General features: G+C 39.5%; 1 protein-coding gene across 2 annotated transcripts; it reads right to left on the reverse strand.

Annotated features, from left to right (window-relative positions):
- Positions 1 to 1,262: 1,262 nt before the first annotated feature.
- LOC146570466 (spindlin-1-like) lies at positions 1,263 to 19,457 on the reverse strand. Of its 2 annotated transcripts, none has more exons than XM_085278897.1 (7): positions 19,308 to 19,457; positions 12,009 to 12,104; positions 8,922 to 8,970; positions 8,677 to 8,812; positions 7,726 to 7,843; positions 7,384 to 7,617; positions 1,263 to 5,858 (listed from the first exon to the last, which is right to left on the reverse strand). In XM_085278897.1, exons 2-7 carry the CDS (start codon positions 12,046 to 12,048, stop codon positions 5,659 to 5,661), a joined length of 777 nt encoding a protein of 258 aa, XP_085135023.1. In that variant the 5' UTR covers positions 12,049 to 12,104; positions 19,308 to 19,457; the 3' UTR covers positions 1,263 to 5,658. The 2 variants fall into 2 exon arrangements, with proteins under 2 accessions (XP_085135023.1, XP_085135024.1); XM_085278898.1 differs by lacking the exon at positions 19,308 to 19,457 and adding an exon at positions 18,997 to 19,168.
- Positions 19,458 to 22,020: the final 2,563 nt, after the last annotated feature.

The following is a 22,020-nucleotide window of genomic DNA, read 5'->3' on the forward strand; positions in this document are numbered from 1 at the left end:
AGGAATCTAGCGCCACCTGCTGCTTTGGCATGTTCATAGCAGCGTTTTCCTTCATTTCTGCCTTTATGTGTGGACGGGATTATTTTTTAAAACGAAAACGGAAAATCTCCGTTTTCAAAAATACCCGTGTACGTGTGGACGTAGCCTCAGTCTCTGACTGGAAGCGCTAATTCGTCATTCGGCTTTTGTCAGACTAAAGTAACTGTTAAAACTGTTTGAAAAGCTCAGCTATACAACAAGGAGAGATTGAGAATTTCCTTTTAGTTCTCAGTTTATTTGATATTGACAAAAGTTAGTCAGTTTTGTCTGTTATTCTGTAAAACAAACTAAGATTTATTTTTAGAATTAATATTTTGTTTCTAAGTGGAATTGACAATTTAGTCTGTTTTGTTTGTTCTATTTTGAAACTTAAACGCTTTAGCGGCTGCCTTTTGTGTAGTTTGCAATATTTGCCTTTATTTATCTGAAAAAGTCTCATGTTCCTTAAGTACATCTACCCTGTTGAACTTATTATGGGAAATAAATATTTAAATAAAAACAAGCTGCTGATTATTTCACATTTTACTTGTGAGCAACGGCACATTTAAATCTTACAAATATAGTTATTTGGCTTATATCGTGATAGATATCGTTATCGCCTGAAATGAAAAAAACATATCGTGATATGAAAAAATCTCATATCGCCCAGCTCTACCATGGCTGTTTAGCAGTCATGTGACACCATCATGTCAATATGGACAAATTTCTGAGGAAGGTTTCCAGCACTTTGCTGAATCTGCCATGAAGAATTAAGACAATTCTGGAGGCAAGTGGGCTTCGATCCAGTACTTGCAAGGTGTACTATAAGTTTATGGTGAGCATATAAATTAATATATTTTAATATCCTTCACAGACCTCCATATAATGCGAAAACTAAAACAACCACTTAAAGCTTTAAAACAAAAAACTAAACTGATCTAAAATCAGAAACTGAGAAGAAAACTATAACATCTCTTGTGACTTACCAAGCTTCACGAACCATTCTGTGTTCAATCTGAAGAGCTAGACTATTTGATGTTTCAGAGTGAAAAATATAAAATAAAATCATTTAAAAATATATGAAATGGCGATGTGGCTCTCTGGGTAAACATTGCTCTGCTTTTGTTTGAACTATAATTAAATTAAAACACGGGAGCATGTGAGCACTACACCTTCATTGCTCAGTCTGAGCTCTAAATCACCGGAAAATGAACGATGGTAGAAAGAAGACGACGCACACCGTGTCAGGTTTTCCATTAACAATAAAAATTATTAACATACATTTTTTTAAACATACAAAAACAAACAATACAAGGCAAAAGGATGATAGAAGGCCCATGTCATTCCAACATTAACCACAATAATCTGGTATCATAATAAGAGCAAAAAGGAACCAACATAACCTGGCTGGGAGTCGAGTCTTAGCAACGACGCGTTATTTAGTTAACTGATTAAAATAGTGCCAGCTGAGATGATCACAATCATACTTCTTTTTCAATGAAAAACAAAACAGATACACAAGTGCAGAGACTTACAGACCTCACAGAGGGTCTGTCTTCTTTTTTCTTTTTTTAAAGAACGGTTATAATAATAAGAGCTTTAATCTGCCTTTGCAACTAACTACATTACAGGAAGTACACACACTGAAGGCTTCACAAAGAAAAACTGTTCTGTACATCGATTCAGCCAAAGCATCCAAGCACATTTCCACCGTCACAAACAGCCTGAACAGTGCAATCAAGTCAGCTGGCTGCCCTCGTGTTTGGAGTTCACCGGCTTTGACAGCAGCCTGTAGGAGATCCCAGTTTATCCCACAAATGTAGACGAATGACAAAACACTGACTCAGAACAGACTCAAGTATTTTAAAAAGAACCTATTATGTTTTTCTTTTTTTTTTTTCCCCCCCATCACAGGTGTACACCTACAATTCAGCACCAAACTGCACAGACTCGATCAGACACACAGACGCTCACGGAGCAGCTGGCAGAAGGTCAAATCCTGAGAAACCACCTCAGGATTTGACTCTGGAGTGACTCAGTCTGATTTTGAGAGGTTTTCGTGTGTGTGTGTGTGTGTGTGTGTGTGTGTGTGTGTGTGTGTGTGTGTGTGTGTGTGTGTGTGTGTGTGGGGGAAGTGACTCTCTCCCAATTAGTGGGCAGTTGCCATGGCAACAGAAACATGAACGCCAACAGCAGTAGTAAATAAACTGCAAACCGTTACAGTCAGCCTGGATTGTTTAAGATAATATCATATGTGCATTTGTGATGCAATAAAAATGCTCTTTTTTAAATACTGATTATGATCATTATCAGTTCAGTAGTGTTATATTGTGGCACTTCTTATCAAAACCATTATTGTTTATAAATCTGAGGCAAAAGTTTAAACTTCAGACTGCTTTAAACTCAGTTTTTTTTTCTACTCTTGGCTCTGCATGAAGTCAGAGAGAGTGGATATCCCTAATATGGTCATCTGACAACAGAAGCTCCAACCACCTGTATAGGGAGAGTGGCAATTCAGAACAAAAGGGGAGGAGCTAAAACTGTTTGTTTCAGATAAGCAGAGTTGATTATTATTATGCTTTATTTTAAGCTTTCAATTATTTTATTGAATCTGTATGTTATGGAATTAGCTTATGAGTTTCATAATTTTTTACTATGCTATTGTTGCTCAGTTTTTCTTTTCCCATGCTAAAATTCACAGCCTGTACAGAGGTTTGGCAAGAACCAGTACATCCTCGTGGAGGGAAATCTGCAGTATAAATGATGTTTGCTTGCTTTTTAGGGATTATTTTATAATTCTGAATCACACAAAGTGACTCCAGTAGCAATAAACAGAATAGGTTCCCTTTAACTTAAGTTCAAATAAGTACAATAAACAGTAGTTTTTAGAAAACCTTCAGTCTGGAGTAAATCCAAATAAAATAAAAAGTACATCTGTGACAAAACAAATTCAAACCTTCACTGGCTGTTAATCTCTTTATATACTAAACACGACCAACTGTGTCCTCTCTTACTGCATACATGCTGTGAAGCAGACCGGATCACCTCGTGAGCACCCACAGAAGCTCTTTCCAAGACGTCCAGGAGAAGATCCGATCTGCCCACGAAGAGTCTGTGATCTTTTGGTTTGTGTGTAAATACAAACTGGGATATTTTCAGTTATAATGTTATCAAGCCAAACATGGAAGTGAACCGGATTTAGGCTCCCAGCGCTCTTGACAGAAGTTTCAGGTCTCACCAATGGTTTCAAGGTTGGAAACATGACTGTAGCGCTACAGCAAATCTGTCTGTCCTTGTGCGTTCTAGTGACTTCAAAAGTCCAACACACAATACAAAGTGTCCAGGAAGCATTCTTCATGCCTCCATCCTTTCAGGTTTAAGGAGCATTAAGTCAGGCTTTCTGCTCTCAAAGTCTGTTTTTCCATGAATAGTGACACAGCCAGGTGTTTGCCTGCTATCCATGACAAGTTTTTTTTTGTTGTTGTTTTTTGTTGTTTTTTTTAAACAAACTCCAAAAGGACAGAAAGGGCTTTGGCCATGGTTCAGTTTCGTTTTCTCGGCCCCATTTTTCCTTCTTTTTTTTTTGACGACTTAGAAAAGACAACACGAGAGTAAATCCAAAGGCTTTAGTGAAATCACGAGAAAAAACAGAAAACAAAAAGCAATCATCTTTAACATCAAACAACTTCACGACAAGAAGGGGGGATTTTGGCAAAGACGAAAGCAAAAAAAGAACAAAAACAAAAAACTTTTTTTCTTTTCTTTTTTTTAAAATCACAGTTTGGAACTGCTGGAGTTTTTTTTTTTTTTTTTTTTTTTAAACATGGGGTCTGTGTGAGTAGCACACAATGTGATGAAAATAAGCTTGGTTTTCTCTGTACAAGAGCCAAACAAAAAATGTAGTTTTTCCCTTCATCCAATCAGATGGGCCACAAATTGGCGTTTAGGATATTTCCAAAGGTCATTTTGATGTTTTCAACAGTTCCTTTTTCAGAGAGATGTCACCAAACCACCCGGCTTGGATGAAGTTTGGGCCAACAGTTTCCAGGGCTTTACCAAGTCCAGCTTTGACATTAAACTGTCAAAATGGAACCAGTTTGTTTCACTTCCTGTCTTATGGAGTTCTGTTGTATGGAAGCCCATTTGTACCAAGAAAAAAATGACCATTTAAATACAACAAAAACTAACCAACAATAAAAGCCTTGCTTAGTCAGACTTATGAAACATGACCCTGTTTTAAAGTCAAAGATTTTATCTCACTGAGCAAGGATTGTATATCATTAGTTTAAATATTAGCTAGCAAGTCAAAGTATTATTTAATCTGATCTTAAAATGAAATACTGTTTACTTAGTTCAACATCAACATAATAAGTGAATACTTTTGGCTTTGTTTGTAAAAGTTTGTAATATTAAATAAAACTGATGTCGGAAATGAATCTAAAAAAATAGTCAAGATTCTGATTTTTTTTTTTTCCCTATCATTTTCTTTGAACAACTAAACTAACTAAACTTGTAAATTGTGAAAATGATTGGATGTTTGTGGACGTATTTGCTGAATTAACCCCTGGGAACAACCAGCATTTCTGGCTGTCATGTTCTAAATCACTGTCAGACAATCCTCACTTGCTTTGCTCTGTTTACCTTCGTTACTGGCCAACAGAGCCTGAACTACAAATTCTGCATATTCACACAGAAATGCGAATGTATGAATTCATGATTCAGTGACGCGTATACCAAACGGCGCATCTAGCTACCCTTCAAAACTATCTGATTATTCGGATTTAGGGCGTCATAATTTTTACTTAGAAATATTGTAATACTGCCTTTAGCATGAGTATTTTTTAATCATGGCAGAAATGAGCTTCCATACATGGTAATGCTAGGCAGATGGAGACGTTATCGTCAACACTGAGATGTGGCGTCTGAGTCCAAACACCAACTCCTCCTTCATCGTGACTAGAAATGTTCCAGTCCAAGAATCCTTCTTCTGCTTTATCATCTTCATCATAATCATCATCTTCATCTTCTAGTCTGTTTGATTTGTTGATTTCTAGTCAAGTCCCTTCCAACAACCGGCTTCAGGCTACATTTCTTCACTGGGAGTCTGCTTGTTTTTCTGTGGCCAGGTGAGCTTCAGTAGAAAACATGACACAGAAATCTTTCCAGAAGAATCTCTAAATGCTCAAGCAAAAAAGAGATGACTACTATTGATCTATTCACAAGATCGCTGTTTAGTACAAAAAAAAAAAAAAAAAGGAAGCCTCTTCTTGAATCTAATCCATGTTGTATTATTTTCTAATCTAAAATTGATCTTTTACATAACTTTCTTTTTTTCCAGAAATGTAATACAGGGCTTCAAAAGCTTTTAGACCTATTAAAAGGTAACTTTTTCCTATTATTTTAAGGGTTTAAAGAAGGTCTTTTTTCCATTTTAAACCTTCCTGCAGAGAAACAAGTTGACTCGCAAAAACAGCCTTTGTTCTAATTTCCCGCTGTGAAAAATCTTCTTTTCAGTCTTTATTTTCATCTTTGATGGTCCGAAGAACAAGTCCGGGTTAAATGCTTCAGATGTCTTGACGTGTGCTGCATTTTCTTTCCATCTCACTGGGTTTGGGTGGGCTTCAGGAAATCCACAGAGTCTTACGAAGTTTTGACCAGGTCATACACATAAATGAGGAAGTCATCATCAAACTTGATGAAGTAGACGGACGGCTTGGCCTCTACCTGGTGGATGACCATGCCTGTTCGTTTGCCGCCGTCCTCTTTGGCGTACTCGACCTGTTTACCCACCAGACTGTCCACCACCTCGCCTGGCTCCCTCTCTGTTGGGACGCTGTCATCTGCAGGAGAAAGTGAGACAGGTGCTAAAACAGATGTGTGTGTTTGTTTGTTTTCTTAAATAGGTAAAAATGTTACAGATTCACCAACATGTTTGCATTTTAAGGTTTTAGCCCATTTTGCAATGTTGAGGTTGCACCCATAACTCACAGTTTATCGTTTTAAATCGGTCCTAACACTGAGACAGAAAGTACTGTTCCACTTTAAAGACCTACAAACTCCCGCTAATAGGGGTGGACATGAAGTCTATTTGGACATTTATTTTTGCACTTAGTTTTATTTTTTCTCCATCTGCTGTATAGTTTCATTTCTATGGGCTTTTTATTCTCACTTACTCTTTGGGTCAGGTTTAGGCCGGGCTCTATGGAAGGCCTGATAGTGACTCATTATGTTCCTTTGTGTGTTTCTCTATCCATGTGCCAATCCTTTTACTGCATTGGCAGTGTATTTGGGATCATTGCTTTTCAGATGGTATTGCATGGTGATTCAAAATCTAATGGTATTTGTCTGGATTCATGATTCCATAATGTCCAGTTACAAACTATGACAGAGGCTCCACCATGCTTTACATGGCTCACTGTTGTACCTCTCCCAACCTCCTCTGTACACACTGACAATAAGTTGAACCAAAATATTTCAAATTTAGATTCATCACTCCGTCAGAGCTGTTGCAACTGATTTTCAGTTCAGTTGTTGTGTAATGTGTCTCCCCGTTTCCCTTCAGTAAGAATGGCTTCTTAACAGCCATCCTTCCACTTAAATCAATTCTGATGAGGCTTCAGTAAACAATAGATGAAACACCTGAAGCTCCAGATACATCTCTAACATCATGTGTCAGGTCTTTGCTGGATTTTATTCCTCAAGGACATGATGTTCAGTTACTGTTTATCTCGTGTCTATAGTCTTTTTCAGATATTTGAAGAAGTTTCCAATGTCAAAAGAAAACCTGAAAGATTTCCAAAAAGCCTCATGATGAAGAACTACTGCTGAAAACCGCTTTTTCAAAAATCAAAAGAGGGTCTGCCTCCTTAAAAGCCATGTAGTTAAAAATAATAAATAAATAAATTAGGGTTGAAGCAAGACTTCTGCACAGTACTGTGCTTGGTTAGGTTACTGTTAGGGGTAAATCTGACCCTTTACACAAGTAATCCTTCAAGATTACTTTACAAAAACTAGTTGTACGCAAGCAGCTTTGATAAAAGTGCATTTTTTCTACAGTCCATGAATAAGAACAGCGTGAATGGGATGGACGATTTCTCCCAAAAGCCAATTGCTGCCCAACAACTGCAGCTAACCAATGTATATATAATGCATGGAGGTGAGACTGTGCAGCACAACTTTTAGACGAAATTAAAAGCAGAAATATTAGAAAATATAGAATAGTTCATTTAGAATACGATCCTTACCACATAGAAAGCACATCAACTTTCATTTTGTTTAAACAGAAAATGGCCTTTAATGTGGACAACATATGCAAATATGATCCAAATGCTCGGCAAAGTCTCTTTAAAAATTAATTTCACTCACTAGAGTCGGGCATGATGCGCAGGTCTCCTTCTTTGTAGTCGTCCAGCAGCTGGTACATGTACAGGACAGGGTCTTTCTCGTAGGTGATGTAGAACCAGCTGGTCATGATGGGAGCCCGGGCCAGCACCATACCCCTCCACTCCTCCTTCGGACCCTCCTCCGTCTCAAACATGTGCTCCACCGCTTTACCTATCATGGCGTCGGCCAGGTTGACGTCTGTCAGACGGGACTTAGCTGATGGGGTCAAAATGAAATCACGACTCATGTTACTTGTTTACATGTCTGCTGTGTCCTTTAGACGAAGAAGAAAAATAAAAGGGTTTAAATTATGTTCAGCCTTACCAAGTCTGTCGGGGAGCACTTCCAGCCCCTGAACCCTCTCATCTTTATGAAGCTCCAAACCATAAACACAGTCAAATCCATCATACTTTATCAGATAGAGAGACGGGTTCACAGGCACCTGTGGGACACAAATACCCAATTTTTGTGCTTGTGTCCACACAACCTCATAAATGAATGCAACAGTAACATAATAATAATATTTAATAATATGACAGCAACAGAAAAATTAAGGCCAAGTGCCTAAAACTGCAGTTTTTTAAATAGTTTACTAATTAATTATGTAAGTTAGGAAATGCTTTACCACTCTGTTGAGCTTTACCTTAAGTCAGGTATAGGCAACTCCAGGCCTCAAGGGTCCATGTCCTGCAGGTTTTAGATGTGCCCTTAATCCAACACAGCTGATTCAAAGGGCTAAATTAGCTCCTCAGCATGTCTTGAAGTTCTCCAGAGGCCTGGTAATGAACTAATCATTTGATTCAGGTGTGTTGACCCAGGGTGAGATCTAAAACATGCAGGACACTGGCCCTTGAGGCCTGGAGTTGCCCACCCCTGTCTTAAGTAATTCAAGTCACTGAAATACACCTCTCTATAGGGTGTGTAGTTTCTGTCTCGCAGTTACCTCAGAAGTAAGTAGCAACAATAAATAACAAACAGACCACCCATTAGTGTGCTCTAGTTCTGGTGAGTGAAATCCAAGTATTTCATTTGCAGGCATCTCTCTGTGCAATGCTAACCAAGCAAGCCAGCATTAGCTCCAGTTAAAGTCAATTCTGGCTATCAAAAAAAATAACATGGCAGCTGCCAAAACGTTAACACTGAAGCTTCAAAAGTGGTGGTATCAGTGGTCACATTGTTCTTTTATATCTTTAACACAGAAGAAAGTGAGCTCAGGTGTATACAGACAGAATGGAGTGACATATGATTGGACAGTTTATAGAAACCTTTGGTTACCTGGTCGAGTACAGTTCCTTTCCAGATCACATGTCCTCCTCCTTCCTTCCAGACGTGTTGGATCCGGCAGCCAACGATGTTGCGTCGAGGCTGCGACAGGACTTTGGTGGGCGGGCCGAGGCTGCTCTTATGCTTCCTTTATGCAAAACAATACAATCAATGCTCCCTGCCCTTAAAACGTTGCACACGAGAGCAAATATTCAGGCCGGATAAAAATAAATGAGCCGCAGCACGTCTTTACTCACTTGTGCGGGTTCTTTTTCTTCATCATATTGGCAGAAACACCTGCATGCCCTGAGGAGAAACACACGATACAGATCATTTACCAAACGGCAGCTTCCTGCTCATATAAAATGGTGATGGTTTTATGTGTTCCAGCCTATTTACTCCAAGTCCTGGATATTTCCTGTTACTGCTCGCCTTTATTAGAGACATTTGAATTAAGGTGGAAAAACGCCCAGGCACTGACTCACATACTGCTGCATCACTTTGTAACAAACAGCACGTCTTCTGATGTAATTCGGGAAGCCACAGTTATTACCAGCTCTGAGCATTCATCAACCTCCTCTGAAAGAAAACTGGTGTTTCTGCTCTAATGCTTTTAAAACTGGACAAAAAAAACAACAACAACAAAATCACATTCGATTAGAACTGAACCATCCAAAGGCTGCATTTATAGCCAGAAGAGGGCAAACCAACAATACAAAAGGCATATCTATCTGTAGGGCTGTTCGATATAACGATATATATCAGATGACGATATAAAAACGTCTGTCGTTTCATTTTACGCTATCGTTTGTTTCGTGGTGTCGCAAAATAAACTGTTTACGGCAATATTTTTTTCACCGTTTTGATGGTCACTGTAGCGGCTATATTCATTTCTTAAAGTTCTCTCTTTCTCTTATATTTTATATAACCACACTACGGACGGACAAGCACCTGTTTTTATGCGTTGTCGTTAGCAACAACAACGGTAGCACCATCGCGTGTCCGCTTGTTTATGTTCCACATAAACCTTTCACAATAAAGCTCAAGATCCTGTTGAGACTTTTCAAAAGAAACTGAATGACGTGAAAGAGCAGATTATTTACAGATGAGAAGTAAAAAAGAGCCGCCAGGTGCTAAAAAATAAACCTTAGACTCAAACGTTAGAACAGCCTTTTCCCCGCAGCACGCCGTGTAATAAATACTCACAAAGAAAACGGCGGCCTTTACAACTTATGTCTAAAAATGTATCGTTTCATGCGTCGGTTAAAACACTCGACTCCAGCTACATGACGCGCAGCTGGAAACACTTCCCGCAAGTCGAGCTGCCCGAGATTCACAGAATTTACAGAAAATGTTACATTTTTGTGATTTAAATCGTTATCGGGACGATAGATGTCTTAATATCGGGATATGAGATTTTGGTCATATCGCACAGCCCTATCTATCTGTAAAGGTGTATTTTTTTATTTCTTTTTGAAAACTGAGATTTTCTGTTTTCGTTTTTTTTTTTTCCTCCATATCTCCATTCACATGTAAACACTAAAAACAAAATGTTGGCCAATCAGAAGTCTAGAAGCCTGGCAGGGAAAGAGTAAACAGGGTTTTGTACCCTCACAAAACCTTAAGTACTAACGAAAAGTTTTTGTTTTTCTGGAAAGGCAGCTAATTAGGTGTTACTTTTCAAGTGCCTTCATCATTTCAAATATTAATAACTAAAGACAGTATTTTGAGTGTTGTGTGGACTCACAACTTAGGAAAGAGCAAAATGCATACAGCATACATAGGTTGTATTATTTTTTTTAAATTTAATTTATTCAAAACCAGCACCAGGATTTGGGTTGTGAGAGCGTCTGTGTTGAATGTAGAAGCCACGTCCGAAGTTCACTCTGTTAGAAAGACAGTTCACCTCTGTCTTTCTAACTGGAGGGGCAGTAACTGCGTTTTTGTATGTAAGCGTGTGAAACTGCAGATAGTAAGATTAACAGCAACAGTATTTTGTTTATGTCCGCCATTGAAGAAATTCATCTCATGTAAACAATTACGCGCACGCTGTGACGTGAAAAACGGCGCACACCTTTGACATTGTGTGACTGAATCTCCGTATTCCTCGTCCACACGTAAACGCAAAAACAGTTTTTGAAAATCTCCAGCCTGGCAGGAGTTTTTAAAAAATTCTGTTTTCAGTGACCCAAAATGGCATTTACGTATAGAAAAATCTGCGCTTTCAAAAATACCCGTGTACGTGTGGACGTAGCCTAAAGAAGAAGATGTGATGATCACTCATGTTCAGCTGATAGCGCTCCACCTTTGTTCCCTAATTTAAGTAGGCTAGATTCCTAAACTGCTTTTACATGGTAAAGTCTTTGCTAACCCTTCAACACTGCTGTTTCAAACTGTGATATGATGTCACCTCAAAGCTTGCCACCGGGTCGTTTCTTCAGATTCTTTCTAGATACTTCGCCTTCCTCCCACAATCCAAAATTATGCATCTTATATCACTGAGCGAATCTAGACTGGCCATTGCAGTGGATTTGACAGTGTGTGGTTGTCAACATGTGGTTGTCTCTGTTAGCACTGTGACTGTCAGCTTACTACTCTGCCGTCTGCCCTGTGTAAGTTTTGACCCCCCCCCTCAACCTCAAGACAGATAAATAGTTAAGAAACTGGAAAGACGGATGAAGTTTATAATTCATTTAAAATATTCACCTGCTTTAATTTGAGTCTCATATACAGTCCAAACTGAATATTTAGGCTCAGCCTGTGTTCTTCAGTGGCTACATTAGCCTTTAATTTGTGAACGCTGAGACATTTAAACACAGTGACCAAAGCTTAGGGCTTCAAAAGTAAACACTTGGTTATGTTGGACTCTCTCTTTGCAGCAAGTTTCAAGGAGATTTTAAATGAATGAACCCTCTGAGATCCAAACACGCCTAACCCAAAGAGGCGTGTTATAGTTTCTGTGAGTCTCTAAGTTTCATGAACTTCATCATTTCACAGTGAGTTCACCGTCATGCACTTCTGCATGACTGTCAATTTCTTTGTGGCTGCGTGGCCCACAGAGACTTTGTACCACAGTGCAGCAGCAATGCATGCACCACTCAGGCTGACTTCATTAAAAGTACAACAGGAATTTCTACTCATCACTGCTGCTTGCAGTTGTCAGTATCTCTAAGTCACCACTACAACCATCTTTGGATTTGAATGACAGGTCTTACGAGGTATGATTAAGACTGGTCAACTATCTGTATTCATTTCTAACACACTGGACTTGACTGGAAATGCAACAGAAAACAAACACTATTTCTGTGCAGCAGTGTGTGTCGGGGCAGTGAGGGCGTCCTGACCTGTATCAGCTGTGTCTCTGTGTCCCGGAGTGTTCTTCATTCATCTGGAGGCAGGGGGGCAGCCAGGCTGCCCGGCCACACAGCTACAGCTCAAACCTGCCAAGGACAAAAAACAAAACAAAACACAGAGGAGTTATTATCTGTGACTTTACTGACATCTAGTGGTGGAAAATGTTTGTACATGATCAACAAAACATGATGTCAGAGCCTTTCTGTTTTGGGAATTTTCCATTCAAACAGGTCCAACACAAGTAGAGCTTGGTGGGGCACAAAGACCAGATGCAGGGGGGGGAACTCAACAACTCTGACCCCATTTAACTGCTTAAGTATTTTAATACTAAATATAATACTCCTTGATCAAGCTGCGCTAACTACTATTGCCTGTATAATACATGCACATATCTTTACATACATAGAACATGTTGGTATCAAATATTATGTGCACTGGGAGGAAGAGGTGAAGTGACATTTTTATACTGAACTTTTTCCTTCAGCTCAAATCACTATACACTTCATCCAATCACACACCCACTTGCACACAGCCTCAGTCTTTTCTTCCTTCCTTAAGCTCTTTATCTATGGTGCACACACTTACACCTAGAGGCTCGGCACCTTGATACCGTGACTGTTTTCATTTGTATTGTTCACGGAAGACAAAATGTTTAATAAGCACACAATTATGCAACCAGATCCCAGACGTAAGAATCAGAAAGATGATGGGACACAACTAAAGTATTCTTACATGTGAAGCTGAGGATGAGTGTGGTCCAAATCTATGAAATAACATCCCACTTTCTACTAAATAGAAACTTCAAATCACCAATATGATTGGTGACAAGCTTTATTAAATTGGGGTTTCATTTCCTTAGGATTAAGAGAGATTTTTCTGACAAATGTCAGAAATGACAAAAAAACACTCATTTCTGTTAAATACCGTAAGATTAACTTGTTGTCTTTGCTGGATGTCAGCCAGTTTTACAGTCCTGTGAAAAACTAAATTCACCCTAAGTGCTTGCATAGGAATTAGGAGGGTAAGTAGCATCAAGGTGTTGTTAATCAAAAACAGAATGGTCCAAAACTGGATATTTTGTAAGTTTTCTGGTCTGGAGCACTCAAGTGTACACAGGAACAAATCAACAATAAAATGGCCGAAAAAGAATCGAGGTGATGCAATGGCCCAGTTAAAGTCCAGACCTCAACCTGACTGAAATGCTGTGGTGGGACCTTCAGAGAGCTGTGAAACAACAAATGCCTGCAAACATCAATAAACTGAAGCAACGTCACAAGAAGTGTGGGTCAAAATTCCTCCACAAGAACATGAGGGACTGATAGTCAAACATTACTTCAGGTTACTCCTGCTAAAGGTGAGTCTACAAGCCTCTGAATCACAGGACACACTTCGTTTTTCACAGAGCTGCAGAGAGTCCTGTGGAAACTTTCTTTCACACACGACTGAATGTGCATCATCAATCCACAAAGACCCAACAAAAAATTAGTGTTATAATTATCATCACATAATGGCTTTAAAATTACACCAATTTTATCTAAAAGTAGAGACAAACTGAGGCGGTTAATGAGGCTGTGCAGTGGTTACCCGGTCTGCAGTATTCAGCACAGTTGATGAGCGGTTCAGCAGGTCGCTTTCTAGGACCTGGAGCTCGTTTTGCTCAACCCTCTTCAGCAAAACCAGATTCAAACCTGTGACAGAAATCATTTCATTAAACAATTATTCAGCACCGATGGCTTTCTCGTATTACTCAGAAAATAACCCTAAATGTTTTTGATGTTACAGTAAATGACATGTGTCATAATGAAGTTCCATGCTGTGATCACATCACAATAACATCTTCATATTTAAATTCTCTCTCTGTTAAGGTCTGACAGATCGACCAGTAAATTGACGGCGTTGCCTTCGGGCTCGGCTCTTAGTTTACCACAACAGACCCAACAACATCTGCATGACTGCAGAATATCGCGAATAAAAACAAATAACAAAGTAGAAAAACCTTAAAAAGTGAAATCTAGACAAAATATTGAAGATTACATTCAGGCAAAAGCATCGGGACACACCCAAGAGCCAGAGCTGACCCACGAACAATCTCAATACCGCCTTCAAAGAAAAATAAACAGCCACAAAACCCTAAAATATTAAATAAAAAGAACCATGTCAATGGCTCTTGACTTACATGATTATAGTAAGTCGGCACTTCAAACTAATTTTCTGTGATAAACTGTGACAATTTTACTTAAACACGTAATTAAAATCCACCAGTGAAAGTTTTGTAAATTTGGTAGTTACTAGAAGTCTTCCATTTGACAGCCATCTTCAAAGCACACCTGTTCTCTCAGATTTTATTGATTTATAGCAAATTCCAGGTGAGGGACAGGATATTCAGAACAGGTTTAAGGGACAGAGAGATGAATCTGCCATCCAAACTGAGCATCGGCCCTGAACTCTGATCGCAGGCTGCAATATTTATCAGACCCTCTTAACTTTGTTTTATTCATCAGACGGGAGCTTGAACCAACACACAAACGCTGTTTCTGCCAGAACAACCAGTGGGTGGATAACCGCCTTGCTCACAGACATGCCTAAATTAGACACGGCACGCCGCCTGACTGTCAAACACTTGAAGATGACGAAAGATCGTGAAATCTGTAGTCAATATCCTGATCTGAAAACTGACAACACAAGTGCTCATTTATCCACCATCAGGCGGGAACTGGTCAAATCAGTAATTAGAATTAAAGACCTACCTCTATACATGCACTACAAAAGCTTTTCCTTGAATATTACATATTTTTTCCTAACTGGCAACAGGCCACGCTGCACCTTGTATCTCACGTTGGAAAAGAGAGAGCAGGTTTCATGTCCTGAACATGAGACTTCAATTATTAATCAGTGGAGCCTGGGAGGAAGGCCTGCAGTGTATTATTTAACTGTATGCGGGTTGTTACGTATCACATCTGACCCCCTAACTGCTCACTGTCTGCTGTGCTCAAGACTTCAAACCTACACCTTCAAGACTTGCCCCGACTGAACTCCACTGCCATCTTCCCAACAACGTGGGAAATCTCTGTACGTCTGTCCATCCCTCGCTTCTTCATCGATCTTGACAACGATTTTTCGAATCTACTTCAGGCCTGGTGGTTGAGCTGCAAAATAACTGGTTGTGACATGAACTTTTCCCTGCTTTGAGGCGAGCAATTGAAGTGACTGCTAATTGAGATTTGATTTTCAAAATAAGTTGTGTTTCTCTTTTAATACAAAGAAGCGGCTTGTTGCTGCAACATTCTTGCCTGTGCTGGATTATGGTGATTCCATTTGCCCGAACTGAACTTGGTAAAAGAGCTTTTGTCCATTTAGCCCCCTCGGCTTGGAACAAACTGCAGAAGGAATGGAAAATGACTGAATTCATTTCATTAAGTGCTTTTAAATCCAAACTACGAATCCTTGAGGCCAAGTCCATAACTTGCAAGTGTTTCAATTAGATTGATTGTCATTTTAACTGACTTTTTTATTTTTATTTGAATTTTATTAAATTTTATTTTATTTTATTTGTATTCTTTTACTTATTGTTGCATGTGTGTTGTTGCTGCCTGTGTTTGAGTAATTTCTGTAACTGTGAGACATCTGCTGCTGCCTATCTTGGCCAGGCCTCCCTTGAAAAAGAGGTTTTTAATCTCAATGGGATCTTCCTGGTTAAATAAAGGTTAATAAATAAATGAATAAAAATTAGGGCTGTGACACATGATGCAGTCTACAATAATACTGCTATAAATTTTAAAGTGATTACAAAAAGGTCATATAATATAAAGGTGGTATGAGTTTATGTTCCCTTAAACATAAAACGAAACTTCAGACATCCGTGAGAGCGAGAGCAGCGTCTCAGCCTCCATAAATAAATGCTAATAACATTTGTTTATGTTATTAGCATAAACAAATGACTAATAATAAACAACGGAGCACTCGCTTGCTGGACCAAATTACTGATGCAGTTGCATGGTAGAAAAGGAGGGCTTTAAGTAACTGGTTAACAGGAAACATCCCAGGTACAAAATATTTTTCAGTTTCATTATGTGAAGGTTACACTACCTGAATTATTATTATTAAGCAGTTTTACTATACTTTTACTTAAAGTTTCCATTGAAAACGCAACATAGTCAACTTCTGTTCTTGACTGTTATTTGACTTATGCTTCATCACTGCTATAACACAGTAACGCTGCTGCCTGCAAGCTGCAATCACACAAAAATATTGTTCAGTATTTGTTTTTACCTATTTACATCATTATCGCAAATTTCCTTGAAATTTCAAATAATTTTGAGGCCATCAGTGAAATAACAGACGCGTGAAAGCTAACGAGCTAACAAGCTAACAAGCCAGATGTTGACTTTGTTTAAAAACAGCAGTCTGATTTTATACTACATTTTATTTAACATTGCCCAACGTTTCCACACTGTATACTTCTGCAGAAGAATGAGCCATTGTGAATCTCTATAAACGCCCACTTTAGCAAAAATGCCATGATTTACTACTAAACTGCCCGAATCTGACTGCTGACATCCTGTTCACGATCTATCCACAGAAACAAAAAAATAAAAAACCCCACCACATAACCTCAGCACCATTTTTAAGCGTTTTAAGCGTTCCCTGTGAGCTTCCTCTTCTTCTAACCAACATTTTCTACTGGGGTAAGCAGCTGGATGTGTTCTTTCAGTATGAAGGTATTCTATTCGTTTTAAATCAACCATAATCAAGCTCCATCTTTGTTAAACCGGCCTCAGAGGCTGTATGTTTCCTTCACTACTGATTGCTCACTCGTTGGGTTGATCCATCAGCACACGTTTCACAATAAGAGAGCAAATGGTTTGGTGCTGGGCAGCAGAACTAGCGAGGAAAGAAAAACGGGTTTTCTGATGGTTTTATCAGCAGAGCAGATGTTCAAACACGCTCCCGCTCACCTGCAGAGGAGACTAACCCACCAGAAACACCAGAGACGCTCTGCAGTGCTTGGCTGCAGCTGGTGATGATTTTCCTCTCGTTGCCTGGAGCAACACAGGATTAGTCATCTGCCGTCCTGAGGGGAAGAGGAAATCTGGACAGCAACGAATCAGCGTCATTCGGTCCAACTAATAGCTCACTTGCATTCATTTCCTGGAGAATTACCCCATCAGGGCTGACAACATTCCCGAGCTTAACCCGTAACGAAGTGTGAACCTTAAAGATTTAACACCTGAGCTCACGGGGACTGGAAAGAGCTGCACATCCCCGCAATGTGACTGCGTGAACAGATCCGTCTCCACAACAACAGTAATACGAGTACTCACACACTCTGTAGGGGTACCGTAAGGAAACCCAGACTAGAAAAATCTATGGAGGAATTCTGGGGTTCTTTCACCTCCCAAAACATCTGGATTACATCAAGTCCCAGCACTGCCCAAACTGTTCTTCAGGGTCGTGATTCAGAAAGTAAAATAAATCTAGAGTTTCCCTAACATGTGCTTTTAAACAGTGTAACACTGAGCTCAAAAAGGTTTCTGGCAGGTTTGGTGTTCTGGTGTCTTTGACGGCATAGCCACTCATTTAGATTCTTATCATGCTGACTTTATATAATTTATTCATTTTCTTCATGTTTTTTTAAATGGTTTTCTTTCATTAATAAACACCAGAAGGGCGACTGTATGATCATCACTGACCTCTGTCAGCTTGTGTTACAGACTACAGGCATCACTGACAATGATGTCCCATGGACAATGGGACATCATTGTCCATGATAACAATGATGTAACGTGGAAGTGTCAAAAACTGCAATTCCTCTAATGCCCACTAGAGGCTGGTTACAACAGAGTCAGTCCTCATAGACCATCATGTTAAAATGTTTGCAACCTGATAAAACAGTTTTGGTCTTTATGGATATTTTCCACCTGCATGGCAACTATACAGTCTACATAACGTTTATATAAGTCACCTGTTGTGATTTTGCTGAGGTTTAAAGTTAGGGGCATGGCCTCTTTGACGGACAGGTGAATGCTGAAACAGGTGACTGTAGCAACATTAAAGCATATTAGCTTTGAGCTTAGCAACCTTTCACTTGCTAAGTGCACAAAGTAACCACGACACTACTGGCTTCAAGAAAATTTGTAAACTGTAAAGTTGGCCATTTTAACAGCTTTAACAACTGTTGGAGCCTCTAGTGGCCATTAGAGGAACTGCAGGGTTGTTGTTTTGTTTGTTTTTTTGCTTCATTTTTCAGCACTGGAGGTCTGGACCCTGACATAAAATAGAAAAGGAAGAGGGAGGAGGAGGTGCAGTGACTGACTTACTAGTGCAAAAATACATCAGAGCAGATAAACAACAGGAGAGACACACAGGTAGGCTAAAATTAAAATAGAAATAGAGAAACTAAAAGGTAGAGTCGGTGTCACCTTCAGGTTACACAAAAAAGCAGGACTGGAAAATCAAATATTTAACATTCACTGGGGTGCTAAGAAAACAAAAAGACAAAGACAAAAATACACATTCACTCCCAAACCTTACTGATTTTCTGTTCAGTGAGGGAAGCAACAGCAGGTAAGCTACAGCTTTACCTGGGGGACCAGCCTCCAGGTGACCTTTGCTTTGATTTGGTTACAAGTTGGCACAGGGGGCGTAGCTACCATCAGGCTGGAGGATTTAAATCCGCTTCCAGTAACATGCAAAACCAATTACTTTATTGGCTGCATTTGACTGAGACAATGCAGCAAACCCAGAGGCTGACTTACACACACTGTTTTTAATCTGCAGCATGGCAGCAGCAGCACGAGCCCCCACACCTCTTCCTTTATTCTCTGCAAGGGAGTCTGATGAGTATCGAGCAAATCTGCTCAGTTAGAAAAAATATGTACACAATAATCATCATACAGTCATCATCTGCACTGACAAAACGACCAAGCAGGTTCTGCAGGGCCAGCGTCAGCCATGTTGCTCGGTTTCTTTTATACTCACTATTATTTACAGCTCCAGATGAGAGGGGAAAGGGGCGGATAGGGGCCTCAGAGTTGCGGAAGACAAGGGGGCGTCCGGGAAAGGCATTTCTACGGAAAAGGCAGCAGTGTCCCAGACAGAAAGGCAGCAGCAGCAGCGGCAGACGGACCTAACCCAGTCTGCCGCTGCTGCTGCTCCCCCCGCCCCTCCCCCTCGGCGGGAGAACGTAACCAACAAAACGAGCGCTCACGGTGTTTTTGTTTCTGCTTGTTTACCTGCGCGCTAACTAGCTAGCTAGCTAGCAGACACGTGCATGTTTGTTTCCGTCTTACCGTTGATATCATTTAAAACACGGAGGCCGAAGAGGACCGTGAACGAGGGACTTTCTCTCGCCTCCTGCTGTCTGTCCACAGAGCCCGTTTCGACTTCACAGGAACCTCTGAGACTCCACGGCCATCTCACCACGAAGAGATAAGCTAAAGGCGGCCAGGCGCCATGTTTCCGGTCAAGCCTTCCATAATAAAAGCGCCCAAAAGAAAGACGTGCAAAACTTTAACCACACGAACGAACAAGCAGCTGTTTTGTGACGAAGTTATTGGTGCCACTGGAGGAATTAAAAATAAATAAATAGCTAAAAATTAGGGGCTGGACAAGTAGAGACCAAGCTGGAAAAGTTAGTTGAAAAAAACAAATTTTCATGAATTGTGTTTGGGTCATGTATAAGAAAAATAAGCACATTTGCAGGAAAAAACAGCCACATTTATGAGAAAAGGCCAATTTATAAGAGAAGTAAAAGAAATTGACACACTAGGGAGAAAATGTAGGAATATGAATGTGGAAACGTGTCAAAAAAGGGGGACATTTACAAGTAATCTGTAAACTTATTAGAAGAATGATACATTAATGAGAAAACCGTTGACAACAAAACACAGACAAATGTATGAGGAAAAGCAAGAAAATTTGCAAGAAAACAACTGCCACATTTACAAGAACTAAACAGGAAAATTCATAAGAAAAGAAATCTGCCAAATTGATGAAAGAAAATTGGTAACTTGAGAAAAAAAACTAAGTAAATTCATGACAAAGTTTAAGGGGAAAAAACAGGAAAATGTGCAAGGAAGAAATTGCAACTTTATGGTGAAAAAACGTAAATTTTCTAAGAAAAAAATAGTCAGAAAAAAAGAAAAGTTAAATTTATAGATAAAAGTTATAGTTAACTTTGCAAGACATAGACATGATATTCTTTATTTTCTGAGGTTGCATAGGAAAGAACTCACATATTGAACTTGAATCATACAAAATATTATTACAACACCAGCAAATTCAAATCATATCAAAAGCATTTAAAGAAAGGAGAAGCTGTTACTCATAGTCCTTCTATATTTATTTCACAAAGGTATTTTTTTCTTAATTTTCATATGTAAAAAAAAATCTAATTTCCTATCAATTTATTTAATTTAACTTAATAGTCATACAGGCGAGAATAAAGCCTTTATTGTACTCCAGAGCCACACTTCCGGCAGTATTGCTGCTGCCTTCACTCTTCTCACTCTCTCTCCCCGCCCCTCACTCCTTTTGCCAAATAGTGCAACCGAGAGGAAATTCAAGTACACCGACTGGCGCATTACGCTGTTTTTCCCTGCTTAATAGTGATCCGTCCTTCTGTTGAATGCGACAGTGGAGGAGACAGACAGAGACAGCCAGAAACAGGGACAAGCAGGAAGGACAAACGGACAGACAGACCAATAAACTGGCTTGTTCTGCCCTTCCTGTCTGGACTATGTTGCTCTGTCTGTCAGTGGAGTTTGTTGTGCTCATTTTGATGGGTTAATTTAAAAAGTCCATTTTAATGTCTGCTGACAGTCCTGCAGCTGTAATAAACTCACTGACCACTGAAGTCTGAAAGGTAACAATGTGAGTTTTTTTTTAATGATATGGAACGACAGGGTGTCAAATTCACCAGTGTGCAATCCAAAAACTATGTCTTGTACACCGTCATGGACAATTTGGTCCACATTAAGGCAGCTAATATTGAATCCAGCATGCGCTCAGATAAGAGATCTCCCACACCACTAAGTCACAGCAACCCGTTTCACAAACCTGAATTTGACAGCTGCTGGCACCCACTGACTCCACCATGTTTGCTGTTTGGAGCCAGAAGTGACTGTAATTGGATGAGAGTTTTGTGTAGCAGTGCAAAGCCTAAACACAGATCTGTTAATGAGTGCTAATGAGTAACAGACTAATAAAATACTGAAGTTTCCCTTTCTAAAACTGGAGCCCTAGACAGTCTGTACCACACAGAATTTGATCATGCCATTAAAATGCTCCAAAAAGCTCCAACAGCACACAGTGGAGAGGTCCAGCTCAGTGGCACACGCTTCCAATCCAATCGAGGCAATTTAGGATGGCCTGCTGATCACCTGAGGACACTTTAACATGTGCACTGGATTAGCAAGAGATCAAACCATCAGAAAAGCATTTTAAAAAGGCAGTGTGCAGTCAAAGCTGTGGACAGGATGCTTCTTGGAGCCAAAGGAGAGATTTGGTAAGAAGTGCTACACAGCAAATCCAGCATGTCCAAATTAACACTGTCGGATTTGATTTCAACACTATTAAAGTGTCTATATGGGTCCACACCAGAGAGTGTTAATTTAACTCTTTTTGGAGAGTTGGTACGTTAACTCTGATTTAGTGTTAAACACCAAATCTGTCTGGAGTTGATAATTTAACACTTGGTGTTAAGAGTTTATATATTAACTCTCAAAGAGTATTTTAGTTTAACTACGTAAGAGTTATCTTCTAATTCATTCTAAAAAGCGGGAATTTTACTGTTCTGAACTTCTAGAAATTTCTTTTGGAAATAAACATTTACTAAAAAGACGCAATGGTTTTAGGAAAAACATTTATTCTGAACTGTGCACCACAATTTCAAAACATTTTCTGAAAGATGTAACAGTATACATGTTCTCACTTTCATTAGAATTTTGTTTATCAAAAGGTCTGACATAGATGAGCTGGTAAATGCAAATAACAGCATTCTCA

Source organism: Mchenga conophoros, linkage group LG7, assembly GCF_057382185.1.
Source record: "Mchenga conophoros isolate Kocher_MC1m ecotype Shallow Benthic linkage group LG7, M_conophoros_male_GT1.1, whole genome shotgun sequence".
Lineage (NCBI taxonomy): Eukaryota > Metazoa > Chordata > Actinopteri > Cichliformes > Cichlidae > Mchenga > Mchenga conophoros.

Excerpts from the sequence above, each read along its gene's own strand:
- LOC146570466 (XM_085278897.1), bottom strand. The coding sequence starts at position 12,048 with ATGAAGAACACTCCGGGACACAGAGACACAGCTGATACAG. Across the intron at positions 7,844-8,676 it reads AAGGAACTGTACTCGACCAG|GTGCCTGTGAACCCGTCTCT; the intron begins GTAACCAAAGGT and ends TGTGTCCCACAG. Across the intron at positions 5,859-7,383 it reads GCGCATCATGCCCGACTCTA|ATGACAGCGTCCCAACAGAG; the intron begins GTGAGTGAAATT and ends TTTCTCCTGCAG.